Below are 25,899 nucleotides of genomic sequence, written 5' to 3'. Positions count from 1 at the left end.
GCTATTTAGTGTCATTTATGCCCATTTTCACTCGAATCTGTCCGTATCCGTAGTTTTAAAAGCTGTAAAGGAGGACGAATTGCTGAAAAGGGAGAGAGAGAGAGAGATATGATATTCTTTTTCGCCTGCACCATCGAGATGCTTTGACGACGGAGTTGCGATACGGCCCCATGAGGTCATCTAGTCTGCGTCCCCGTTTTTTTCTCCTCCATGCTATCCGTGATTGCTGAGCGCCTAGCAGGATAGCTGCGGATACCAATTTTCGAGTCTTTGGTATGACCCGGCCGGGGATCGAACCCACGAAATACCGCTCGAGAAGCCGGACGCATAACCATTACACTATCTCGCTCGGACCTTTAAGCGTCCTCCAAGGACGTTTTCAAAAACCAAAAAAGGAGGTGAATTCCTGCTAAAGGAGGGCGTATGGTAACCCTATGAAATAGGAGGGGTTCGTTCCAATGTAAATAACTTTAGTGATTGGCGACGGGTCGGGGTTTGCGGAATGATAATTCGGGGCGGGATGAGGGTGATTTCCGAATATGTGGCGAACGGGACTAAAGGTGCCTTTTCCCTGCTAATTTTTGGTCTGATATTGTGACGTCATTATTTTTCACTTTGTCACTGCGCACTCATCACAAAAAACTCGATATTGGCTACGCCTATTGTTTCATGTACAGCGCCCCAAGCCTTAACCGTTATTTTCAGTCTACTCGGAGCGCCATTGTTGGCATGTCTCTGTGGCGCAATCGGTTAGCGCGTTCGACTGTTAATCGAAAGGTTGGTGGTTCAAGCCCACCCAGGGACGTTTTGTATTTCTACTGCACCACTAACATTAGGGTTTACGCCAGAGTCACCAACACGCGGCCCACAAGATCATGTATTGTGACCCGCCATCGGGATTTTGTAAAGAATTTTGAAATGCTTAAATTGATTTCAGTTTCAAAGCACTGTTGTTGTCATCATCATTGTTGTTGATGTTGTTATTGTTGTTGTTGCTGCTGCTCTTGTTCACGTTAGCTGTTCTCATATGCCCAATGTTACTATTCCTCATAAACTGGAACAGCTTCGGCGATGGCAACAGCATTCCATCGAGGGGAGGAAGAATCAGCTGATATGAATGAGCATATTGCCTTCTTGACGCGCGATGACCCGGACACTGCCAAGAAAACTGCTTAGAAAACGGCTTTAGGGCCTCCCACGAGATCAAGCATTGCGAGGTGATAGTCAATTAGTCATTAACGTATAGTACCGTGTCTCGCTAGCCCACTATCGGTTCCTTAGTCGCTGAAAGGCGTTGTCATAAGTATCGTGTACAGCTCATAGTTCAAAATAAAAGTGAAACTTGATACTTTACGTTGTATTTCTATGGTAAAACAATATTTTTGGTGACTATTCCTATCGCCTATCTTAGAGCGCACAGCGTTGTTCTGACGTATAGTTTTAAAAACATGGTTGCAAAACGATGTGGCCTATTTTGTCTCGAAATCGCATCTTGCGTTCCGCGGCCTCTACGAATTTTGAAAAGTGGCCCGTGAGCCGATTTGAGTCGACGACCCCTGGTTCACACCAATAACATGAACCTGATATTAAACGTAATTTGAAGCATACTTGAAATCAATCGGATATTGAATCGACTACTCAGTACGTTACTCAACGTCGTGTCTCTGTGGCGCAATCGGTTAGCGCGTTCGACTGTTAATCGAAAGGTTGGTGGTTCAAGCCCACCCAGGGACGCTTCCTATTTTTGAGAATGTCTTGCAATAGTTTCTGCATAACCTGAAAATCACTTCTGCAAAATTTGAGTTTAAATGTATATCGTTTACCTCTACATGAGTATTTTGGTGATTATTACCCATCGATATCCATCTTTAATTGTTTCTGCTGATAACGTTGCGAAGTATACACCGAAATATTGCGCGAATAAATACAGGCACAGCAACACAGACAAGAAGACACATTCGTAATCTGTTTGAAAAGAGCTATGTAGGCCACAATTGCCCCACTTGACTGAGAATAGGCCACTTCAAATTGCGTCAGAGTTTGCGATAATGCAACAGAACCCGCGCACGTACCTCTGGTAAGTGACGAATGCCACCAAGTTGGCAGTATACGAAGCCACTATAATCACTCCGACCATGTACCAAATACCGGCCACGACTCTGGCCGACGGCGCGCGCGGCACGCATTCAGGACTCTGCCACATCAGGCCGGCGCAAGCGAAATAAAGCGCGTTGTTGATTGACATGAAGCGACGTGCGTTTCTGCCTTCCTCCTCGTCAGAGTCGCTGTCGCCCGCATCTACGCCAAAGTAGAAGATGGATTATTAAAATCTTGTGACCAGAGGAGTTCGATGTAGTTGCTACTCAGGAAGAATTGGACTTGACCCCGTAAATTTCTACTTAATTACATTACCATCATCATTCATCATAATCATCAATTTACTAAAATTTCCATCAAATAAATACACCACAAGATTAAGATATAATGAAAGATGGGAGGGTGCCGAAATGACTCGGAGTAGTCTTTTAAATCAGACTTCGGCCATTGCCATTGCCATTGCCACCTAAAAGCGTACTTATACAAAAATTGAATGTAGCGAGACTGATTTATGCGACCATTGCACAACACCTGAAACCATCGAGCATTTTTTGCTGCACTGCCATCAATATGATTTTCCTAGAAACGTTTTATTCGACACGGCGCGTGAGCTCAAAATCGCCGCAACACTAGAACATTTACTGATCGTCCCCGAAATTTCATCCCATGTTGTAGAGTTCGTTTTGTCGTGAGGTACATATTTGTAAATCAGTTGTTGCCCATATAAGGTCTCAATAGTTACGTTCCACGAGTGATATATGCTCGAAAACTACATTTGTAAAAAAATTGGTATACCGCCTGCAGATTCTTATCGGTGACGCACCGGGCGTTACAGGCAAAAAGCGTCACTCCCCTTTTCATCACAGGAGTGGTTATCAACCGGTGTGTCAATTTAACTGCTCAGTCATGCCGCGAGGAAATGCACTAAACAAGTTGACGTAAAAAGGTCAGGGCATCTAAATTATGAGTATGGCATAATCGGTGGTTCTATTATATTTACCCGCTCGAGACACACGATGAGATGTAGGCCTAATGTAATGGGTACAAGGATGTCGGAGCGACTAGTTACGGGTTACGGTCTATCAATCTGGCATTCCCATCAGCCTAATGCCTCGCTGCCTCGTTCTTTTCATGCTTTTCATTGGATTGGTGCTTGATCGCGTCTTTTATTGAAAATACGCTGTGGGCAGAGTGACTTGGGGAATAAGAATCCCAGATAAATCTCCAGCGCTTCATATTTTGCTGCTGCCTTATAAAGCAAACTGGGGCCTCCGTCGTCAATGGTGGTGATGCGCTAATTCATCTACATATGGTAGCATTTGGGACGATGATAACTAAACAGAAGGTCATCACTCGGGCAACTGGGCCGAGATCCCGCGATATTGTGGTGTGGCCGAAAATGTTCACCTTTTTCTGGTCACCCCCATCATAACCGATGTTGAACAGTGACCTGACGCAGGTTGGGTTAATGACCATATTCTGTTTATTTTTTTAGTCATCATCTGGCCAAATCTTAACGTCTATGGTTATTTTACAAAGAAGAAAATCTGAAAAGTACTCAAATGAGTTGTTTCATAAAGTGGATTGGGGATTGGCTAGGGTACATTTAGATCTGATGTGGCTTGAAATGGCAGCGTATCTTCGCGACTATCACTGTTGATGGCCAATGACCACCAATGGCACTGCAAACAGGTGGAAGTGTCGAAATCTATTCAATTAACGTGAAACAGTGACTCTTTTGCGCAATTGTCACGATGGTAGCCACATTCGGAAACCCACAAAATGCGTAACGACACTGCGGATAGGTGCAATCTTTGTAAGTATATTCAGTTACCGCGTGATACTGGTGTTAATTCGGTTCCTGCTTCCACTGATAAAAGAGATGTAGGCAATCCACTAACTACTTGCTTCTTTACAAAATCCAAATCGTATAAAGTCAGTAGGCTCGCCTAAAAAATTGTTAACTCGGGAGGTAGGCTGATTATATGAAGTTTGATGTTTACTGTAATTTGAAGCATACTTGAATTCAATCCAACATACTACTCGGAACGCTTGTCGTCGCTATGTCTCTGTGGCGCAATCGGTTAGCGCGTTCGACTGTTAATCGAAAGGTTGGTGGTTCAAGCCCACCCAGGGACGTTTTGTATTTCTACTGCACTACCTATTAAAATGAGTTATGAACAGAGGTGGTCAAAGTAGTCACCGTTGCTACTCAAGTAGAAGTAGAAGTAACGCTGAAATTTCTACTCAAGTAGAAGTAGAAATGGTGGTTCACAAGTAAGTAAGTAAGTAGGTATTCTACAGTTATATTTGCCTACGAAACTGAAAACTGTCAAGTAGAAGTAGAAGTAGTCTAAAATCGTAACTACTTGAAAAGTAGTGTGAGTAGGCAAAATATACTTGAAGTACTTCAAAAAGTAGAAGTACTTCGTTACTGACCACCTCTGGTTATGAACACATTATTTGTCAATATGACGTCACAGTAACATAGCTCTGCCTATCGGCTGTATACATGAATGAAACATAGGTTGCCCTAAATTGGGCCATCTCTAATGCGAGCTCGGGTAATTGCTGTATTGTATTGTCATTTGGTCTGATGCAACAGAATTCGTCACGGGCCGGATGAAAAGGTCTGGCTGGCAGTATCCGGCCCGCCGGTCGTGTGTTTGACAGCCCTGTTATGTCTCTGCATTAATGTCGTTGTTTGTTGCAACGAGGACCGAAATCACTTCTTCAGACCCGTTCCGCCTAAAGAAACACTGATCATGAGCCAACTATAGGGTTACAGTGTCTATACAATGTCTGGCGGCTTACTGTATGCATCGGGTTTCTATATGCATCTGAGACTGTTAAATTTTGTGAATGTATTCCGTCAATAATACTGGTTCTCCCATATATTACTAAAAAATGCGATCCTCTCTCCGCCCAAGTGTTTGGAGTTATCGGTAGATAGGGTTCTGGTTAATATCAGGCTGATTTAAACCAGTGTGATATAAACCAGGTTTTTTCCTTTGATTTTTGATTTTAATTTCACCGTTTTGATTAAATTGATTTTTTGGTTTTTATTTTCATCTTTGAAAAGAGGCGTGAATATGTTATCTTTTGGGATAACTACTGTATTTTGTACACAACCCGGACGCATTTTTTCGCAACCGGTACCGTTATAGTTCAGCGAATCGAGGTCAAGGCGGGAAAAGTGCGCTCGCAATAGGAGGTGATCATTGATCACGATCAGCCAATTCTGGTGCTTTGCTCATTTCTGCGGATTCGCTGTGTTCGTTGTGCTGCTGTTTAGTTTATAAGGCGATGGTGGGAGGACGAAAACGAAACTCAATCTGGAGTCTATATCGGAGATTCCCGCATCTCTGATGCCAAAGAGAAGCAAAAAAGCCGTTTGCATTTATTGCGGTGCTGATATGATGGGTCAAGTAGCTAGAATGAAAAAAAACATACAGAGGTAAGATACCATGTTTATGAGTGAAACCAATTCATGTAATTGCTTGAATACTGCATGGTAATATGTTGACATGGTATGGGCACTGGGCAGATTACATATTTGCATATCTATAAACCTATTGTGTGATATGATCAAAATGATCAAAATATCAAAGTATCAAAATATGAAACACGTCAACCGAAAGAGACATACTTTCTTATCCACAAAACATGACTATCATCAATGAAAAGCAATTTTGGGAAGATAATAAAGCGATATATGGTCTACTCAAGCCCTATTATGTCATTACGGGTTAGTTGATTAAAATATTTATAATGCGGCAATTGACAAAAAAGTAATGTGGCAACTGTTCGACACTGACAATCATAACTTCATTCTTACTGTATTGCCGATAATTTGCATTCCTTGATGATATGATACCACCCACAACTATAATACATGACCAATTAGAAGAACATATTGGTTCTCAACAACAAGGAGTGTAGTTCTTTTGATTCCACAACGTTTAACTCGGAGTTACTGAGTGACATGTTTGAATTGTAAATCTTGCATTTTTGCAGCTATATCAGAGTTGGACAATACTTCCGCTGGGCTAATCCTATCAGGCTGGATGTGGCTCAAGCTTGAGTTGAAAAAGACGACCGCTCTTAATGCTGATGAGAAGAGTCTGGTCCTATCAAAGATGCAGCGAAGAACAGAAAACTATGTCGATGACCATCATCTTCTTGCCTGGGTTCTAGATCCTCGAGTTAAGGTTGTGGTTCGAACAAGACTGGCAAAAAAATTGTTCGTGATCTGGCCAAAAAATTATTTTCAAAGATAGAACCAAACTGCACTGATGGGTCTGCTTTTAACCTCATCAAACACTGGCTCGACTATGACCATAAAGAGGGTGAGTCTACCTGCGTACACCTAACACTTCACGTCTCTGATATTACCCTGATTGTTTTTAGGAATTTTTGATGCAGAATCCAGTATCTGGGCACCGTGTCTTACATCAAGACCGGCATTATTCTGGATGGATTTAGCTGATGATTCTCCAGAACTTTCGAAACTCGCCAGGGCTGTTCTTTCGTGCGTGTGAGAGACTTTGGTCATGTGCGGCAGCAACTGCAACCAAGAGTCGTAATCGCCTAACACAAACAAATCTTGAAGTTATGCTTCGAGTGAAAGATCACTTCATGGATACTGACTCTGGTACTGGCAAAGTAGATAAGGCAATGAGAAAGATCAACGCCTTGCTGGCAGAGACCACTCAAGACACCAACAGCTATGCTCATGATGAAGATGCTACTGAAGATGCCGATGTTACGGATGCTGCTGATTTGACGCAACATGTCGGCTTGGTATTAGAACAGATATCGGACGATTCTAGCCACCAACATTTCTCTGCTGGGCAGAACATTTTCCAGTACGTGGATGAAGATTCAGAGCCTCGAATTATTCAATTGATGAGATTTGCGGCTGTACCTTGATTTACATGATTTTCAATGGTCTGGGGCTCGTTGTTGTTGTTTAAGTTGTTATAAGTAAAATAAAATAATAAAAACCAGAAAAAACCATGGTTTTAATTATCGGATCGATTTAATCGATCCGAATCAGAGGCAAATTGATATTTACCGGAACCCTATCGGTAGAACTGCTGGTGGATAATGACTACGAAAATGCAGGGAGCGTAATTGCACATCATTATATCATGTTCATGTCACACGGTTAAGACTATTTATGAGTCGTAATAACGATCCGAACCAGCATGTTGCTCATGCAGTGGTTTCCAACTTTTTCTGAACGCGAGTCTATTTCCAATTTAAAAATGGCCCCGCTCAAAATTTGATAAGCTGGTTACTAAAAAGCTAAGCCTCTTTGCCCAGTCTTACTCACGGCCTATTTTGGAAGCTGATTGCGTTCAACATCTGACCGCTCCCCAGAACAAAGGCAAACAACCCCCGGGTTTAGAACCACTGTCCTTGACTAAAGCATTCAAACGGCCTTAACCGATTCTAGGAATATAGAATATTCCGTTATTTTATAATTGCAATTACATTGGAATTTATTTCAGTGAATGATAATTATTTTTATTTATTTTGAATTACATTTTTTTTGTACAAGCGGTGAACTCCGTATAACATTCAATATATGTGACAGAAATCACGCGCAGCGCGAAGAAAATTTTCAAGTAGCATACATCTGCTTCAAAATAATACTGCTTATGTTTATTTACGAAATCTTTTTTTCGCCTACTTTCAAGCCTTAAAAATTTCGGAGGACATATAGGCATATTTTACAATATCCTCCTTGAGGCAGTTTGAACAGTATAATACCGGACATGTCCGGGAAATTCCTGACGTACGGCAACCCAGCCTAACACCGTGTCTCTGTGGCGCAATCGGTCAGCGCGTTCGACTGTTAATCGAAAGGTTGGTGGTTCAAGCCCACCCAGGGACGCTTTTGTACTTTTAATAATCTTTTTAGGTAGTTTCGGCATAACTTGCAAATCACTACTTCTGCAAATATACAACAAGTACAAATGTGCCACATTACGTCTACCTGTACGTTAGTATTTTGATGATTATAACCGATCGAATGTCCTGTCCATCCTAACTCCTATAATTGTTTCTGTTGATTACGTTGCTAACTATTTATCTTCGTGTTACTACCTGGAGTTAACGATTAGTTAATAAACACCTAACTTGAGTTGCGCTGGTATCACGTTTTCAGCACGTTGTCATCTATTAAATATCGACTCGGACGGATTACGTTGGACGCCTTTGTAATGCTACTACCAGAGTTGGTCAGAGTATAGTCAGTGTTGCTGATTTGGATTTGGATTTTAATCTCAAATCCGGAATATTATTTGGCTTTAAAAATAGTCACCTCGCCCATTTCTGATCTCGTGTCCATATGACGCTGGAAATCGTTTACAATTTCGTTAAGCTCTAGGTCTAGCGCAGTGGTTCCCAACGTGGGCGATATCGCCGCCAGGGGGCGATTTGGCCGCCTAAGGGGGCGAAAATGACGAAGGGGGCGACAGGGCGCGAAAATAGCGAAGGGGGCGATAGGGGGGCGATGACGCGTTTAAATAGCTATATTGAAGTCAAGTCGGAGAAATGTCCTTTTTTAGTCAACCCACGGAAATTTTGTTGCATAATTGTAAAATCGACGCCGAAAAGTTGACCTCTCTTTTTTTTAGTCAACCCGCCGATGATTACAGATTGTATACCGAATTTTCGGTTCACAAAATCTGGGGGGCGATGATCGGCGTTGAGCTTGAAAAGGGGGCGATGAGTCGAAAAAGGTTGGGAACCACTGGTCTAGCGGTTAGTCACCAGCCAAACGAACTTGGCTATACGTTGCTTGACTTTCTGAAATCCCCTTTATTTACCAGATTCTTTCCAACTTGTCGTGGCAGAGCGTGTGGGTTTGTAGTCCGGTGACGTAGTGCTCGATCGTTTTTTCATTATGGTCCTGACCAATTTCTCTCCTGGAAACAGCGATATTCAATTTTAAGATTAACATAGCCGCGAGATTATAGCTGGACGTACCCCGCGCGGAATCGGAGATGCTGTCTTTCTGTTCTGTTTGTTTAGGATGCTCATCATCACTTACATCCTGCTTCTGAAATATTACTCATGTTTAATGATATGACACCGTCAAAGGAAACAAGTCCCTAATAAGGCAGTCAGATGATGTAGCAGTAATGGGTAATGGTTGTACTTTGCGGTATTCATGGTGTTTGTCGACTGCTATGAACATTTACACCAGGCCAAATTTTTTCATTTTCATTTGTAGCACGGCCTACTTTTAGGCCTTTACAAGACTCCACTCATGGCGAGAACTAGATAAACCTCCAACACTTAAGAAGGAATTCTGGAGTCGACCTCGGTCGGACTCGAATTCGCAACCCACTGGTGTCGCAGCTCTGGAACGTACCACTACGCTATCTCGCCCATTGCATCGATGTCGTGTGTTCTATTGGCGTGTCAAAGTGACGATGCAACACTTGCATCACGAAACAATATCCGAATTGCAGCTAATTATAGCGATATACGTAAGTCCATGTAGTCTGCACCACCAAATATTCTTCTCCATGCTGTCGGTGGATGCTGAGAGCCCAGCGGGATAGCCGCGGATACCAGTTTTCGAGTCTTCGGTATAACCCGGCTGGAGATTGAACCCGCAATCTACCGATCAATAAGACGTGCGCTTTACCATTACACTACCCCGCTCGGAAGTCCGTGAAAGTTGATATCTAACCCAATTTTAAGCATCTTTGATTTCAATTGAATATTGCATCGACTACCGGCTCGGTATCGCAGTTTCTCTGTGGTAAGAGCAGGGGCTCTTAACAGGGGCCTCGCGGGAAAGGCCAATGTTGAAACAAAAATTATAAAAGTGCATAATTCTTCATAACAGTGTTTCTCTTTTTCCATCGCGTTCCACTAATTAATTCTTTACCACACGGCGTACCACTAACTAGTTTTTCGCTATACACGGCATACCACCTGAATTACATATGTTACTTGAACGTACCGGTGTTTATTGGTTATTCGTGTTAATGTTATACAGCAACACCAATGGATAGCACGAAAACACCACTTAATGAGATAATTGCAACTGTTTCTTATGCAGAAGCTCGCCAATCTGAGGTATGACATTACTCACAGCACTCTTTGCGTACCACCTAAAAATATTTCGCGTACCACAGTTTGAGAATCACTGCTTTATAACATCTATCCTCATTGTTGACTTACGTCCTTATTTTGTCTTATTTTCGCCATTCGCCACAGGTCACAAGCGAAGGTGATGAATGATGACCTGTTTTAGGTATATAACTTTTCAGGAAAATAGACCAGATATAGTAATATGCAGCGTCCTGATTAAGACTAGATGGAAGTGATGGCTTTTTTGTAGTCATCAACTCCCCGAATTTCGTGGTTAGGTGTTCCACGCAGCCACCCAAGAACATTTAGGGTCCACGCTCAATAGATGGTTTAGAAACACTGGATTAACAGGGTTGTAATGAGTCGAGTCCGACTCGAGACGCGGTTTTCTGGTGACTCGAATTGAATCGAGTCGTTTTCTGAAAGTGCGGAAATGACTCGACTCGACTCGAGTCATTTTTATTGACTCGACTTGGACTCGCAGTCCAACTTCAAGAGGTATGATGTTAAACGAAATTTGAAGCGTACTTGAAGTTAATCTGATATCTAGTGCACTACTGACCAGACGTGGGGTGATTACTTGACGAATGTAATCGATTGCGATTACGATTACTTCTGAGTCACGCGATTACGATTACGATTACTTCTGAGTCACGCGATTACGATTACGATTACAGCAAAATCAGGAAGTAATCGATTACGATTACGATTACATTCGAAAAGTTATCACGATCACTCGCGATTACATTTATTTTGCTTCTCATAACTAATCTTGGAAGATATATGTGGATTGCGATGAAAGGCCTGATATGAGAGGGATAACAACTTTCTTTATATATGACGTATCATTTGCTTGGTACGTCATAATGTGTAACCATTACCCAACTTTATAGGGAACGATTTATCGCACCCAACGATTTGCATTCTTGCCAAGTCTATAACTACCGCATCCTAAACTCCATAATAGGGCGGTGAGCGAGCTCGAAGGGACTCAAAAATATTTCGTAAACCAACATAAATTATAAGAGTATTTTTGAGAGATTTAATTAGCTTGATCTTCGAGCTTCACGATTTAAATGACTCAAGGTTTCTTGATTTTTAAATGTGCCAATTTGTGTGCGAGTCTCGCGAAAGTTTTTCTTCTAGTCTGCTACGTTTGGACGGCTACAATATCTTTTGGTTATATAACATACCGGAGGTCACGAATTAACAAATACAATAAAGCAATTATGAAAATATACCAGATATTATAATTATGAATTACATGCCTTCAGCTCTACAGGTAAATCTGACCAACGGGATGAAAGCGGATTAAAAATCAATTGTAATATAATGCAATAACTAATATTATTGACGAGATTCAGTCTTCAACTTGAAAATCGACCACCCTATGAGGGCCCAAGACCAACGTTTGGAGTGGAGGACGAATTGCTGTTTTGGTCCTGATTCTAGCTACAACTCACGCTGACATGTTATGTACGTGGATGGCTATGGCGGCAGGTCCAAATGTTGAGTAAAGAATTGCGAAATAACGATTGACGCCCGTTTCAAGCAGAGTCATATGAGAATAAGATAAAGCGAACATAATATTCTGCCTTCTACTTAGCATAGATACTGCAAACTGCCGTTAGGAGAAACGGCAAAGAACGGCTCGATTATCATATATATCAGCAGCGGTTGATTTCTAATGTTTCATTGAAGAAATTGTAATGTTTTATTTGACGAGTCCAAAATTTCAAATCTTTGTCCGGTGTGCGTACGCACGTACGACATAGGCCTACTGATCACCAAGCAGCAACTAAGCATACCCAAACATCGATCTGATCGATGTATATGTTGCTATTTTAAACTAGCCAGGGTGGTGATTATTATCCTGCTGCGAGAGGTAGTGGCGTCTGGATGATACTGATGACCTGATATACAGCATAGCGGGTGTTCACACTACAATATACATCGAATATATCTAGTTACAATGTTTGGATACTTCTTACGTAATGACGAGCGAAGCTCATACTTCTGACGTAATAATGAGCAGTGGCGTTCGAAAATCAGACGTTTGTCCTATCACTGACCTGGCATAATAGCTCTTCCTTGTTCACGAATGTTCAGTTTATGTATTAGTATTTGTACAAATAAAAAGTAATCGTTCTTTCGGAAAGAAATCGATTAGATAAGGGAAGTAGTCGATTATGATTTCGATTACTTCGGATTTTTTTCGAATGTAATCGATTGCGAATACGATTACTTGAAAATGCTGTAATCGTCGTAATCGATTACGATTACTAATCGCGATTACCCCATGTCTGCTACTGACTACTATGGCAATAGTGGTCTCTCCGTGGCGCACTCGGGTAGCGCGTTCGGCTGTTAACCGGAATGTTGGAGGTTCAGAGTGTATTTCACACCGCTAACAGTAGGTTCATTTTTCATACTGGACGCCATATGAAGCATACTTGAATTCAATTGACTCCTCATCAATATACGTATCGCGTTGTCTCTGTGGCGCAATCGGTTAGCGCGTTCGACTGTTAATCGAAAGGTTGGTGGTTCAAGCCCACCCAGGGACGATGGTAGTTTTCATTCCATCGCTACGTTGTGACTTGGTTATGGAATCCTGGTTTTGTATTTATATTACACCACTAACATTAAACTCGTCAGCCAGTGAATTCGATTTCAAAGACTATAGCCTACTCAAGTCGTTTCCATGTCTTATCTTTTCGCGGCATCCCAATCTTGTGGTTTATTGACCTGATGTGGTTAATAATAAACTTATACCGATGGATGATGTTTTTATATTGAACGTAACTTGAGGCATACTTGAATTCAATCGATATTGAATCGACTACTCATCCCAATCCTAGACCAGCGGTCTCTGTGGCGCAATCGGTTAGCGCGTTCGACTGTTAATCGAAAGGTTGGTGGTTCAAGCCCACCCAGGGACGCTTTTTCGGAACATTCGTTTTCAACTTATACTCTTCGTAAATCTGTTGCGCCACCAGCATCAGGATTTTCAGATAGCTTTACACTGATTTTTTGACGTAATTTGAAGCATGATTGAATTCTGATGGAATCGACTACTCAGCAGGTACCTAAACGCCAGGTCTCTGTGCTGCAATCGGGACGTGTTATATTTTCATAACTTAACGTTTCGTATACTTCTACTTCAAGAAGAACTGTATACTCTACTTCAGTATAAAACAGGGGTTCTTAAAGTATGGGTCGCGAAGAGTATCGATGTTGGTCGCATCCACCCGAGAGCGATCTATGTAGGTAATATTTGCTGATTTTTCAGCAGAATATAATTTTTTTCGCGGTTCGCGCGCTCTCCTCAGGATGGTTTCTGCGCGTTCAGGTGACTGTGTTGAGTACTCTATATCAAATTAATGAGAAACACAGAAAATAGGTTACGAGAATACGGCTTGGGCACGAATATGTACCGGTCTTTGTATTACACAAATTGATTTGAAGTCATGATAAGATTTGTCTGACATTGGTTGTTCTGGAAAGCTCTAAGCTCCGCGGGTTTGTTTGTTTGTGGTATGTCATTTACGCCGGGCCAAGTTGCTTCATTTTTATTCCGTAGCAGGCGACTTGTAGCACGGCCCACTTATAGGCGTTTATAAGACACCGCTTACACGGATGACATGGGGGGAGCAGCCTAGATACACCTCCAACACTTAGGTAGGAATTTTGGAATCGACCTCGGTCGGATTCGAACCCGCAACCCAGGGGTTCTGCAGTTGTGGATTACACCACTACGCCATCTCGCCACTTAAGTTCCGCAGGTAATAATACGGCAGAAGCATAGAGAGATAGCTGGACTGTAACTGTCGCGCCCCATCATTGTTTTTAGATACGCCTATTATACAGAAATTTATGTAACTGTATTCCTAATTATGAAGAACGGTATATTCCTAGTATAACTTAACGCAGTCGGAGACCGCTGGTGTGCTTTAGTCTAGGAGTATTCCACGTGCGTAGGTGAGACTATTAGACACGGGTATTTTGGGACCGACCCTTTCTGTTGGGATACATATAAATATGAGGCTTTGGTCAACATGCGGATGGGCAAAGTGCTGTCCTAAAAAGATCGGTGGCAATGAATCATATATGCCCAAAATGACCGTCGCGGATTGGTCAAAAGCTTCGGTGTTGATATCGTCATCGTCAAAGGGTCGGAGCTAATACTCCCATCCTTACAATCTGGGCTCCGCAGTACTAATGCGACCACAGTGGAAAATAATGCACCCCTAACTGAAATTTGGTGCATTACACATGTTTCATCGAAATGTGCTGCGCACAACTGGTTGTCTGCACCTCCTATATTTCACGCATGCCCGTAAAACGCAGCATACAAATTGTTCACAAACATTGCATTCATTTCCATGTGTGAGACTTGGGCCGCGAGATGACAATAAAACTTAGATTTGGGTCGAGGTCGAAATAGTGAAGTGGTTCTCAAACTTTTTTGGACGCGCCTCCCTTTATGATAGTGAAAATTTTCGCGCCCCCTTATCGCCTTATCAGTATATTCAAAGAGATTGCCGACAACCCTAACGGATAGTTTGCTGGCATGAGAGGTTGTACTGCTGATGAGAGAGTTCTCAAATATGAAATTCGAACTTTACACACAGCAATAACCATGAATTAGAGGTAAATCTCGTGAAGCGCTGTTTTTTTTCAGTTGACCGCAGCTTCGCGCCCCCTTCAGATGCTTTCACGCCTCCCAAGTGGGGCGCACGCCCAGTTTGAGAACGACTGAAATGGTGTAAAAACCGCTGCTATACACTATACTTGAGCAGAGCTTAAGCCTATATTCCACAAAGTTTCTCACCAGCGGATCATTTCCAGACGGGATAACGGCCATCGAACACCTCCGTCTTTCCATCGCCAGCAAGTGCACGCTGCTTTTGCGCTTCCTTGCGAGCTTTGCGCACGATTCAGCGCCCTCCGCGCTCTGGTAATATCGCCCATGCGCACCATACGGGCTGAGTCGCGAGATCAGAGTCAGGTACAGTGCCATCACGATGATGCTGACGAAGAGCGCTACCCATAATCCTTCGCTGAACGGGAGCAGGAAGGAGTATTTGAAGTAGGCAGATTCGTCCCCGGTGACTGCGTGTCGGTTGATCGCAAATTTCAGCTCAGACTGAACGAATAATGAGGAGAATGAGACTATGGTGAACGAACATAAATTGTTGCTTTGTACAACGGCCCATGACCGCAGGGATCGAAACGATTAGCAAACGGGTCAGTGGTCTCCAGAGGTGGTCAAAGTAGTGAAGAAAGCTACTCCAGAAAAAGTCATAGTAGCGACGCAAAAATCTACTCGAGTACGAGTAGAAGAAATCCTTTTAAAAGCAGCCCAAAACTACTTGAAGTAGAAGTAGAATTGCCTGACTTTAAATATACTCAAGTAAGTAAGTAGTTGTGGAAACGATCGTAATTCGTTCGCATGGACAGTAAAAAGCTGCAAATTCAGCTGCACGAAAGGTGCAGAGCATGATTCATATTGATGCATCCCAGGTGGTATAGATTTTCGACAGCATAAGCATTCGTCCGCACCATGGGATGAAAATGACAGAAATGATATGGGAAGGTGATACTAATCCTATGTTTACTCGAACACCCCGAGATAGTAACAAGTCAGAGTCCACTTTTTCAGATTAGGACACGCGATGGACTGCTAGATTACAATATAATATGTCAATGCTAGATTGCGAAACGGTATATAGTTTCAAACGCTATGATGGGCCATATTTATTGAGATGAAATACATTTCATACGGGCGACAATGCGGTGTGAACAGAACCGCGCAAGCCGCTACCTAAATGATATTCACCGATACGTTCGTGAAATCATATCAGTCAACTGTGCGCAAAGCGCGACGAAAATTCTGGGGTTCACTCGACCTTTTGGAAAATTAAATGTTGATACTCCAGCCAAAAAAATTCTCTGCTATTTTTCTGAATGGAGAATTAAACTGCTTCTACTTGACAAACTGAAAATAACGAAATGTAATTAAGTATATCACTAGATATTACGAAGTAGAAGTAGAAGTAACGGGAAATTAGATCTACTTGAGTAGTTACCCAAGTAGCGGGGGAAACTACTTGACTACTTCAAAAAAGTAGAAGTACTTCGTTACTGACTGACCACCTCTGCTGGTCACCCTTGGCATACTAAATTTTTAACAGATGTTGTCAGTAACGGAGTACTTCTATATTTTAGGAGTATTCAAGTTGGTTTCGTCTACTTTCACTATCGTTACTCAAGTGGTTATGTTTTAGTGCGATACCCCTTTTCCTTAACAGTTTTTAGACAAAATTAGGTCTGCTATATTCACCTCATTACGTATCTTGAAATCACTACTTTTCTTGGACTTGGGTAGGAATTTACGACGTTACTTCTATTTCAACTTGATTATACCGACGATGAGTATTTTGACCATCTCCTTACGTTCCGAGCATGGTAGAAAAAGCGTTTTTTCCTCGTTCTATTTAGATAGCCGATTTACGTACATTTACGACACAAAAACAGACTTTCTACTAGCCAACCAAATAAAATCGACTTTTCTGCCACTGTGGTCTGTTCCGTGTTTTCTGGGTTACATTATTTGCTGCATCACTCAATTAGATATTGCCTATACTTGCCCTCCTTGTTCAAGCGGTCATGTCTATAGACTACTATCACTTCTACTCATCGGTTTTCGCTATAACTACTTCTTTTGTACAATTCCTGTTTTGTAAAGTAAAAAGTTGTTTTTTGATATCTTTGCTCTTTCTCATGAGTGAGATTGTCATAACATAATAATATTTTCGAAGATCGCACATTTTCGATTTGTCGTTAGTGATTTTGCGACAGTTGCGTAGATGCACCCTGTGATCTCGAAAAGTTGGTGGATCAGACCCACCTTAGTACATTTTAAAATTTTACCAGACACTACACCACACCGAATTTGATGTCGAGCGTGATTAGAAGTCGATTTGATTTCACTCAAATATTCGATGTATTACTGATCAAAGCGATTTCGCCGTGCCTCTGTGGCGCAATGGGTTAGCGCGTTCGACTGTTAATCGAAAGGTTGGTCTTTCAATCCTTCCACCGATTAACGCTAGGATTTACTACACCAATCACATGGGGCTGATATCGAACGTAATTTGGATCATCCTTGAATTCAATCGAATTTACCATTGAATATTTAGAGCGACCATTATCGTGATGTCTCTGTGGCGCAATCGGTTAGCGCGTTCGACTGTTAATCGAAAGGTTGGTGGTTCAAGCCCACCCAGGGACGTTTTATACTTCTAATTGCACGACTAGCGTTAGGATTCACACCGGCGGTGTCAAACTCATGCTGCGTCGCGGGCCAGATCCAAACCCTCAAATGACTCTCGGCCGTGAGGAATACACGTGATTTAACTGTAAACGCAGACGTTGAGATTTAGTTTTATATTGTTATATCGTGATTGGTTTTTTTTGTAAGTCGAGGAGGTGTAAAGTCATAAGCAAAAATGAAGTGCAACCACAGATATTTTAAATATGCTTTTTTAAACAATATGTTCTCCATGTAGCCTGCATATAGCGCTTCCTAACTGGCGTTTCCACTTTTGTGAATAACTACGTTTGGGTCCATTCATCCACAAAACGCTGTGTGTGCGCACCTTTTTCCTTCTCGGAAGTGGATATCAATGACATCGACTTGTTGCTGATCGTGATTACAGTGACACTCCAACACCACTGCCATTTGACTATTGTGCGGCCTATGAACAATGAGAACAAACTCAACATTATCTGCCTGGCCGGGGGATTATTTAATGAAAGTATTTCGTACTAAAAAACTCTCAAGATTTGCCAGGAATGTGCTGGGTAATACATGTTTCACAATCGCTTCGCCAGTCAGAAGACTCGGAAGCGGCCCGCAGGCTGTATGTTTGATACCCCTGTTTTACACCAATCACATGAGGCTGATGTCGAACATAATTTGAATCATACTTGAATTCAATCGAATTTACAATTCACTATTCAAAGAAATCGTTGTCGTTGTGTCTCTGTGGCGCAATTGGTTAGCGCGTTCGACTGTTAATCGAAAGGTTGGTGATTCAAGCCCACCCAGGGACGTTTTATTCTCCTATTGCACGACTAACGTTAGGAGTTAGACAAATAACACGAAGCTGATGTTGAACGTAATTTGAAGCATACTTGAATTCAACCGAATTTACCATCCACTACTCAGAACAATCTGTGCCGTCACGTCTCTGTGGCGCAATCGGTCAGTGCGTTCGACTCGTAAACGAAAGGTTGGTGGTTCAAGCCCAGGGACCCAGGGACGACGTATTTTTAATCCACCATAAGAAAGGACGATTTCAGTAAGCTTGATATTGCTAGTAATCTGAAGCATACTTTAATTCAATCTAATATTGAATCGACTATATTCAGTATTAGTTTGCCGCCATCTCGCGGTTGACGCGTTCTACTGTTAGTCCAAACGATGGTGGTTCAAGCCCACCCAGCGACGTTTTGTATTTCCGTCCTTACGTATGACACTTCTCCTTCATGTTATATTTTTGGCTTGGCATATCAGTAGGAAAAGTTTTAGCAACTTTACCATGTACAGTATCAACATCTTTAGAACTTAAAATTCAGTTCAGGCGGAGTTCCCGATGCTCCTTGTCGTGGATTTTGCTGAAATCGCGGTTGAATGTTTATTTAACGCAAGTTCGAGTTCAATCGTGTCGGTGGCTATTAAAATTAGGAAGGGAGACCATAGAGCCTTCAACCTCTCTGTGATTACGTCATTCTACGGAAGCACTCCTTTTCTAAACGCTAGGTTATTTATCTATAGCTAGTCCGCGAAAGGATATCATTGGCATAAATAAAATAATGCTTGCCTCCATGAAGGGACTCGTGAGGTCAATGTACTTCAATCTTTCCTCGGTGATAGTAAGCGGCGCTACAATCAGATCTACGCTGCCGTACATCAGTTCGCCGATCAATCCATCCCAGTAGCCGCTGACCTGATGAGATGCGTGTGTACTGTTGATCTCCAAACACCATAAACATTGTTGGCGGTTGGCAATAAAGCTATCTCTGCTATATTTCGCACGCTATCACAATAACGGAACATGTAATCCCGAAAACGATTATGTAAGAATCTACAATCAGGCACAAGGTATTAATCGGCTGAAACTATAATGTGGGGCAATGCAACTTGATCTCAAAATATGACTCCGCCTCGTGAGTATCTCCTTTGGAATGGGCATTTCATCTCGCCATAGTCCAACTTACGAAATATTTAAATGGAAACTGCTCATATAGCGAGAAAAGATTTCGGCGATACACGGATGCTCAAGTAATATAGTTATACCACGGTATAATTCTCGACTATTTTCACGTTTAAATGAATTCTTATAGTCATCTGATCCGCGGAAGTGGTGTCTTGAAAAAGCAAGCAGGTGGGCCGTGCTACAAGCCGGTCCTATCGCGCACAGGTGCACCAATGACGGCGAGAAAAGTTACCGGATTTCTAGATCCGAATTTGGCGTCCGGACCAAGATCTCTAATGTTGTATTTGAATCGCAGCGACTTTTTCAGTTCTTCCAACAGCTCGATGCAAAAACCGGAGAAATATTTTCCGTTTCCGTCAGATACGCTTCCTCCAACGAGCTTATCCTGCAAAAAAGAACATGAGGTTTCCGTGACCGTTACATTATGCGTATCATACGCACAAACTCCGGTACGCGAGTAATATGTAGGTATCAGTTACAACATTGATTCTCAACCAGCTATGGATAATAATTTGGGTTTCAGAATGAGATATAGCTATGACTGTTTATCAGATATTTTACCTACACTTTTATTGCCACCAATGTGGCTTAGTATAAATGACTTGCTACTCTCTTTCTACTCTCTTGTTATTTTGTGGTGCTCTGAGCTGGTCAAGAAACCCATGCTACTTGACCCAGATTATTATAACTGAATGAGTGAGTATCGTGATATCTTTGGTAAATAAATTGTGGATAACTAATATTCGTAGAAAATGGTGCTTTGGTCGTTGAAACATGACCTAACGTAAAAGTGCACCCGCGATATCACTTTACTATTGACGTTTCAATCCCGTTCACATTTTCACCCTGATTATACGCATGTAGAACAGAGAAACGTTTAATGGAATGTTAAAAGGGGTTGATGATTCCACAGCGGTGCAAGCAAATATTTGAGAAAAGGGTTAAGAACTACTCGAATAAAATATCGCACGAAGAAGCAGAATGGCGTGTTGGTTCTCCGGGGTGTATATGGTGCTATGCATATACTGCATAACGATTGATAAAAACCGACTTACAGACGACGTGACTTTGACGAATGGCTCTGAGGCAATCGTGATGATCTCCAAAATTTGAAATTCCAGTCGCGTCTGGTACGAGGGGATGCTCAGCAGGCCCCCGGGAAGAAGTAATTGATCGCGGTTCAATTCAAGCGAATCGTTAGATCCAGAATCCCCGGCCTGCCACATGCCTGTAACAGAAGGGATTCTCCAAATCAAAATGATACAACACCACCTCAAAATCTGCCTTTGAACGCCAGGATAGATATTTTTCTGGACACGTAGCCAAATGGAAGACAGCACATTTTGAGGGCTGCGATTTCGCAATATATGCGGTAGTTTTTTAAGAGTTGGTCAGAAGTTTCACTTTTTCGGAGTACAATAGTAAGTTTTTGTTATCTTGCACTACCCGCTGAAGTACATTTTGTTACTTATACACTTCTACCTAACATTGTTTTTGGGAAAAAACGTACATTTTAGACCTCGGATTTGAAAAAGTAGAAAGCAAGCTTGGGATATGTTTCATTCACTTTTAATGAGTGAAATTATTGTAACTGAATGAGCAAAATGTAGTCCCTGTGTCACAGTAACTGAATATAAGTCAAAAATTACAGGAATTGGTAGTGTCATTAGTTATAGGGTTACCATATTTGGAATCGGTAAAGGATGAAACTTTTATCAAATCATAGAAGTTAGTTTACCGAAAGTGAAAACAGCTGATTTTGCAATATTTAGTGGATATCTTGTTGAGTGGTCTAAAAAAAAGGCAATTTTTCAGATTTGTCTCCCGCGTAACCCGTCGTATGTGTTTTAGGTCAACATTTAACGTCTTTCGTGGTCTGTTTGGCCATTTGAGGCTAAACAGCAGGAGGACATTTGGGCGAAGGGACGACATTTCTTCAAAAAGAAGGACCATATGAAATTATGAAAAAACATATACCGATGTTAAGGGTGATGTTTTTATATTGAACGTAATTTGAAGCATACTGAATTCAATAGATATTGAATTGACTACTCATCACGACTAAGAGTAGAGGTCTCTGTGGCGCAATCGGTTATCGCGTCCGACTGTTAATCGAAAGGTTGGTGGTTCAAGCCCACCAATGGACGTTTTATATTTTCAGAACTTACGTTTCCTATACTTCTACTTCAAGAAGAACTGTACTCTACTTCAATATAAAACAGGGGTTCTTGAAGCATGGGTCGCGAAGAGCCTCGATTTGGGTCTCAACCACCCTAGAGCGATCTATGTAGGTAATATTTGCTGATATTTTAGCAGAATATAAAAAATTTCGCGCTTAGCGCGCTCTTCTCTGGATTGTTTCTGTGCGTTCAGGGTGACTGTGTAGAGTACTCTATATAGCCAATTAACGAGAACACACAGAAAAATGGTTACGAGAATACGACTTGAGCACGAATATGTACCGGTGTATTACGCAATTGGATTTGATTTGTCATAAGAATTGTCTGACATTGGTTACTCTAGAAATCCCCAAGTTCCGCGGGTATGTTTGTATGTGGTATTCATATTGTCGAAGAATAGAAAAGTAACCACACCTTTGGGATTTCGTCTATTGGTACTAGTACTTGAAAATGCGACCAGAAACTGTTAAAAGTGAGGAAATAATATTTCATATGCGAACCATTTGATATCACCAAACAGAGTTCTAAAAAGTGGTTTTAACAAGACTTTACCTCGAAACAGAGCAGTCAACGCAATGACTTGGACTCGGACTCGAGTCATAATACCATGACTCGGACTTGACGAACGAAATGTGAAGCGTACTTGAAGTTAATCCGATATCTAATGCACTAATGACAGCTATGGCTATAGCGGCCTCTCCATGGCGCACTCGGGCAGCGCGTTCGGCTGTTAACCGAAATATTGGAGGTTCAGAGTGTATTTCATGCAGCTAACAGCAGGTTCATTTTTCATACTGGACGCAATTTGAATTCAATCGACTCCTCATCACGGGACGCACCGCGTTGTCTCTGTGGCGCAATCGGTTAGCGCGTTCGACTGTTAATCGAAAGGTTGGTGGTTCAAGCCCACCCAGGGACGATGTTAGTTTTTATTTCACCACTACGTTATTACTTGGTTACAACCCTGGTTTTGTATTTCTATTACACCACTAACGTTAAACTCGTCATGCAGCCAGGGAGTTCGATTTCAAAGACTACACTCAAGTCGTTTTCACACCTTATCTTTTCGCGGTATCGCAATCTTGTGGTTTATTGACCTGACGAGATTAGTAATAAACTGATACCGATGGATGATGTTTTTATATTGAACGTAACTTGAAGCATACTTGAATTCAATCGATATTGAATGGACTACTCATCACGAGCCTAGCCCTGAGGTCTCTGTGGCGCAATCGGTCAGCGCGTTCGACTGTTAATCGAAAGGTTGGTGGTTCAAGCCCAATCAGGGACGCATTGTATTTTCGGAACATTCGTTTTCCACTTATGCTTTTCGTAAATCCATTGCACCACTAACATTAGGATTTACCGATAGCATCAGACCGATTTTTGACGTAATTTGAAGCATACTTGAATTCAGCCGAATATCGACAACTCAGCAGTCAGCATGTGCCCGAACGTGGTGTCTCTGTGGCGCAATCGGTTAGCGCGTTCGAGTGTTAATCGAAAGGTTATTTTCAGGGACGTTATTTTCAGAACTTACGTTTCCGCTTATACTTTACGTAATTCCATTACACCACTAACATTAGGATTTACAGATAGCATTAGGCTGAGATATTGGTATTGAAGGTAATTTGAAACATTCTTCAATTCAATTAAATGCATCAGTGCTTTATCATATGTATACTGGAATCGCTACTTTTACGTGTTATGGAGTACCAACATTAACTACTTTGTCCACATCTGGTTATTTGCGGCCAACGAAGCCACCTCGACGCCAGTCATCAATTAGGCTCATATGACATTGGTGCAGCACTCCGAGATTTCCCTGTTGTTTCATACTTGATATTGATAAGTCATGGTGTGTCCTGACGCCAAAATAACCGATGCATGACGAAGAAATCTATAGTACCGATCCCCGATTACAGCTATCCAAGAAGAAACAAGAACTTGCAACATCAAAGTGTTATACTCCTAAATTTGTCGGATTGAGTGAAAAGTTTTATGTGAAAACGTAAAAGACAACAAATTCGTTTATTTTGACGACGTCAGAGCTGGTCAAAGTAGCTAGTGTTGGTACTCACGTACAAAAGTAGGAGCAGCGCCGGAAATTTATAGTCAATTACAATTAAAAGTAAGGATTTCCAAAACAAAGTCAAAACTACTTCAAGTGAGAGTAGAATATGAAGGTATGTAAAGTATTCGAGTATGTAGTTTCTAAAAGTATATGAGGTCGAGGTCTCAAATACTTGTAGCAGTTTATAACGTGGTGGCTATTTTCCGAATAGATGGGTGCATCACCACGACAGGGACGTAATGACTCGAGTCATGATTCGGCTCTAGTCACGATTTTTTGTTTACTTTACTTGACTCGAGTCAAATGCGTAAAATGACCCGACTCGACTCAAGTCAATTCGTGTATTGACTCGAATTGTACTCGAGACATTGTGGATGGTTCGAACCAAGCCATATGACTCGAGACTAGAACGGACGAGACAGACATGTCATTGTAACTTCGAAGAATAGTAAAGTCATCAAATTATTGGTATTTCGTATATCAGTCGTGATACTTGGAAATAGAGCCAGAAACTGTTAGGGGTGAAGAAAATTACGATATTACGAATGCAAGCCATTCTTTATCCCTCTAACAGAGTTGAAAAAGTGACTTGAACCGGATTGAATTCAAAACTGAGCAGTGCCCACAATGCTTTGGACCCGGACTCGACTCTCTACTAACTGACTTGGACTTGACTCGGTAGTGAATTGACATGACTCGACTTGACCAGTCAAAACTGTAAAAGTGAGATTGACTCGCGACTCGGAGCCTTGTGATTCGGTTACAACCCTGCTCCACAACCAACGCAAAATGATAAAGGACACTACAAATAGAGCTGGAATTTTCGGAAATATTATTGTAACTGTGAAGTAGAAGTAGAAGTAGGCTTAGACTGTAAACATATACAATTGAAGAGCTTCTTGAAGGTACGTAACTTCAATATACAATTAAATAGTATATTCCTGCCGAAAATATTAGGGTTCATTTTAATATGAATATACTATTCAATAACCAATTGAGTAGCTAAAACCTACTTGAGTACTCTTAAGAAGTAGAACTACGTCATTACTGAGACCGACATTTATATAAATATATCAATATCTCAACAGGTAGAGAAACTGTTAGGACATACAAGAAGGTGTACAATAAGGCTAACAATATTAACTTCGACATACCGACGTTGGACCATCTTCCTCCCGATTTGCTGTTGAGTATCTCATATCGAGTGTCGTAGATCGTTTCGCGCTTGCCTTCGTCAAAGGTTAGGTTTCGCGTGATTCCGGGTTTGTTTCGGACATTCAATATGCAGTTGAACAATGATTGGCCTTGAAAATAAAATGTGGGTGGGGAATATGAATATAACGCTACCCAAAATGGAAGAAATCCTATAGCTTGCACTTGCATTTCACTATCTAGATCAGGGGTCGTCAACTCAAAACGGGTCTCGGGTCATTTTCACATTTCGTAGAGGCCACGGGCCGCAAAAGCGTAATACCGAGGCAAAATAAGTTACACAGTTTAGTAACCACGTTTTTAAAACTTTAGGTCATTGCAACGCTGTGCTCTCTAACATGGGCGACGATCATAGTTACCACAAAAGAACTAATATTTTTTCGAGGAAATACAAATACAGCAAAAAATATCATGATCATCAATTTCAACATATTTTGAACTATGAGCTGCGCACGATGCCTGACAACGCTTTCCAATAAGGGAATCGACTTCGGGTCTAGCGAGATACGGTACTTGCTGAAAGACTATCTCCTCGTAAGGAAATATCTTGTGGGGAAAGCCTAAGCCGTTTTCTGGGCGTATTTGCAGCGTCTCGGCCATTGTGTGACATCCTACCCATTAGGGGTATATGTAATTGTGTATTGTGTAATGATTGTTAGTTGCTATTGTGATGGTACTGTTGAGGGCCGCCAAGTGTCTAGCACCCACTTCGTTAAATGGACACTTGGTGGACACATGACAATTCGTGATTCCTTCTTGTCTGAATTGGCACCGTGTGGACGCAGAAATAAAGCTGTCTAAAAACTATTGTGCATCTCTTTACATCTGCTATATTAGGAGGTCTTCCACAATTGCACGTCAATGCGATATGCCCAATTGTCCATCCATATCAGCTGATTCTCCCTCGATGGAATGCTGTTGCCATCGCTGA

At 41.7% G+C, this 25,899-nt stretch overlaps 2 protein-coding genes and 10 non-coding genes across 14 annotated transcripts in view; 11 read left to right on the top strand and 1 right to left on the bottom strand.

Moving 5' to 3' along the window:
• Nucleotides 1–7,171, top strand: part of LOC145446571 (uncharacterized) — a 141,235-nt gene extending 134,064 nt beyond the window's left edge. The window contains exons 2-5 of the mRNA XM_080324926.1: nucleotides 5,051–5,554; nucleotides 6,115–6,308; nucleotides 6,374–6,446; nucleotides 6,508–7,171. Coding sequence (XP_080181052.1) covers nucleotides 6,165–6,308; nucleotides 6,374–6,446; nucleotides 6,508–6,638 — 348 coding nt within the window. The 5' untranslated portion in view covers nucleotides 5,051–5,554; nucleotides 6,115–6,164 and the 3' untranslated portion in view covers nucleotides 6,639–7,171. The remainder of the gene's footprint in view (nucleotides 1–5,050; nucleotides 5,555–6,114; nucleotides 6,309–6,373; nucleotides 6,447–6,507) is intronic.
• Nucleotides 1–25,899, bottom strand: part of LOC145446523 (glutamate receptor 2-like) — an 85,238-nt gene that overhangs the window by 8,268 nt on the left and 51,071 nt on the right. For all 3 annotated transcript variants that reach the window (XM_080324852.1, XM_080324853.1, XM_080324854.1), the window contains 8 exons: nucleotides 24,911–25,060; nucleotides 20,558–20,730; nucleotides 19,735–19,887; nucleotides 19,107–19,232; nucleotides 15,050–15,364; nucleotides 9,097–9,169; nucleotides 8,937–9,035; nucleotides 2,073–2,298 (listed from right to left, as the gene is read on the bottom strand). In XM_080324852.1, the coding sequence (XP_080180978.1) occupies nucleotides 2,073–2,298; nucleotides 8,937–9,035; nucleotides 9,097–9,169; nucleotides 15,050–15,364; nucleotides 19,107–19,232; nucleotides 19,735–19,887; nucleotides 20,558–20,730; nucleotides 24,911–25,060 (1,315 nt within the window). The remainder of the gene's footprint in view (nucleotides 1–2,072; nucleotides 2,299–8,936; nucleotides 9,036–9,096; nucleotides 9,170–15,049; nucleotides 15,365–19,106; nucleotides 19,233–19,734; nucleotides 19,888–20,557; nucleotides 20,731–24,910; nucleotides 25,061–25,899) is intronic.
• Nucleotides 732–805, top strand: Trnan-guu (transfer RNA asparagine (anticodon GUU)). The gene has a single exon. It is a non-coding gene; the product is annotated as a tRNA-Asn (tRNA).
• Trnan-guu (transfer RNA asparagine (anticodon GUU)) lies at nucleotides 1,661–1,734 on the top strand. The gene has a single exon. It is a non-coding gene; the product is annotated as a tRNA-Asn (tRNA).
• Nucleotides 4,163–4,236, top strand: Trnan-guu (transfer RNA asparagine (anticodon GUU)). Its single transcript has one exon. It is a non-coding gene; the product is annotated as a tRNA-Asn (tRNA).
• On the top strand, nucleotides 7,926–7,999 carry Trnan-guu (transfer RNA asparagine (anticodon GUU)). Its single transcript has one exon. It is a non-coding gene; the product is annotated as a tRNA-Asn (tRNA).
• Nucleotides 12,709–12,782, top strand: Trnan-guu (transfer RNA asparagine (anticodon GUU)). Its single transcript has one exon. It is a non-coding gene; the product is annotated as a tRNA-Asn (tRNA).
• Trnan-guu (transfer RNA asparagine (anticodon GUU)) lies at nucleotides 13,084–13,157 on the top strand. The gene has a single exon. It is a non-coding gene; the product is annotated as a tRNA-Asn (tRNA).
• Trnan-guu (transfer RNA asparagine (anticodon GUU)) lies at nucleotides 17,439–17,512 on the top strand. Its single transcript has one exon. It is a non-coding gene; the product is annotated as a tRNA-Asn (tRNA).
• On the top strand, nucleotides 18,263–18,336 carry Trnan-guu (transfer RNA asparagine (anticodon GUU)). The gene has a single exon. It is a non-coding gene; the product is annotated as a tRNA-Asn (tRNA).
• On the top strand, nucleotides 22,528–22,601 carry Trnan-guu (transfer RNA asparagine (anticodon GUU)). Its single transcript has one exon. It is a non-coding gene; the product is annotated as a tRNA-Asn (tRNA).
• On the top strand, nucleotides 22,900–22,973 carry Trnan-guu (transfer RNA asparagine (anticodon GUU)). The gene has a single exon. It is a non-coding gene; the product is annotated as a tRNA-Asn (tRNA).

The sequence above is a fragment of the Botryllus schlosseri genome, chromosome 9 (genome assembly GCF_051294905.1).
Source record: "Botryllus schlosseri isolate E-star chromosome 9, Bs_hap1, whole genome shotgun sequence".
Taxonomy (NCBI): domain Eukaryota; kingdom Metazoa; phylum Chordata; class Ascidiacea; order Stolidobranchia; family Styelidae; genus Botryllus; species Botryllus schlosseri.
Note: the sequence above shows the minus strand (reverse complement) of the source record. Positions and strands in the feature narration are given on the sequence as shown.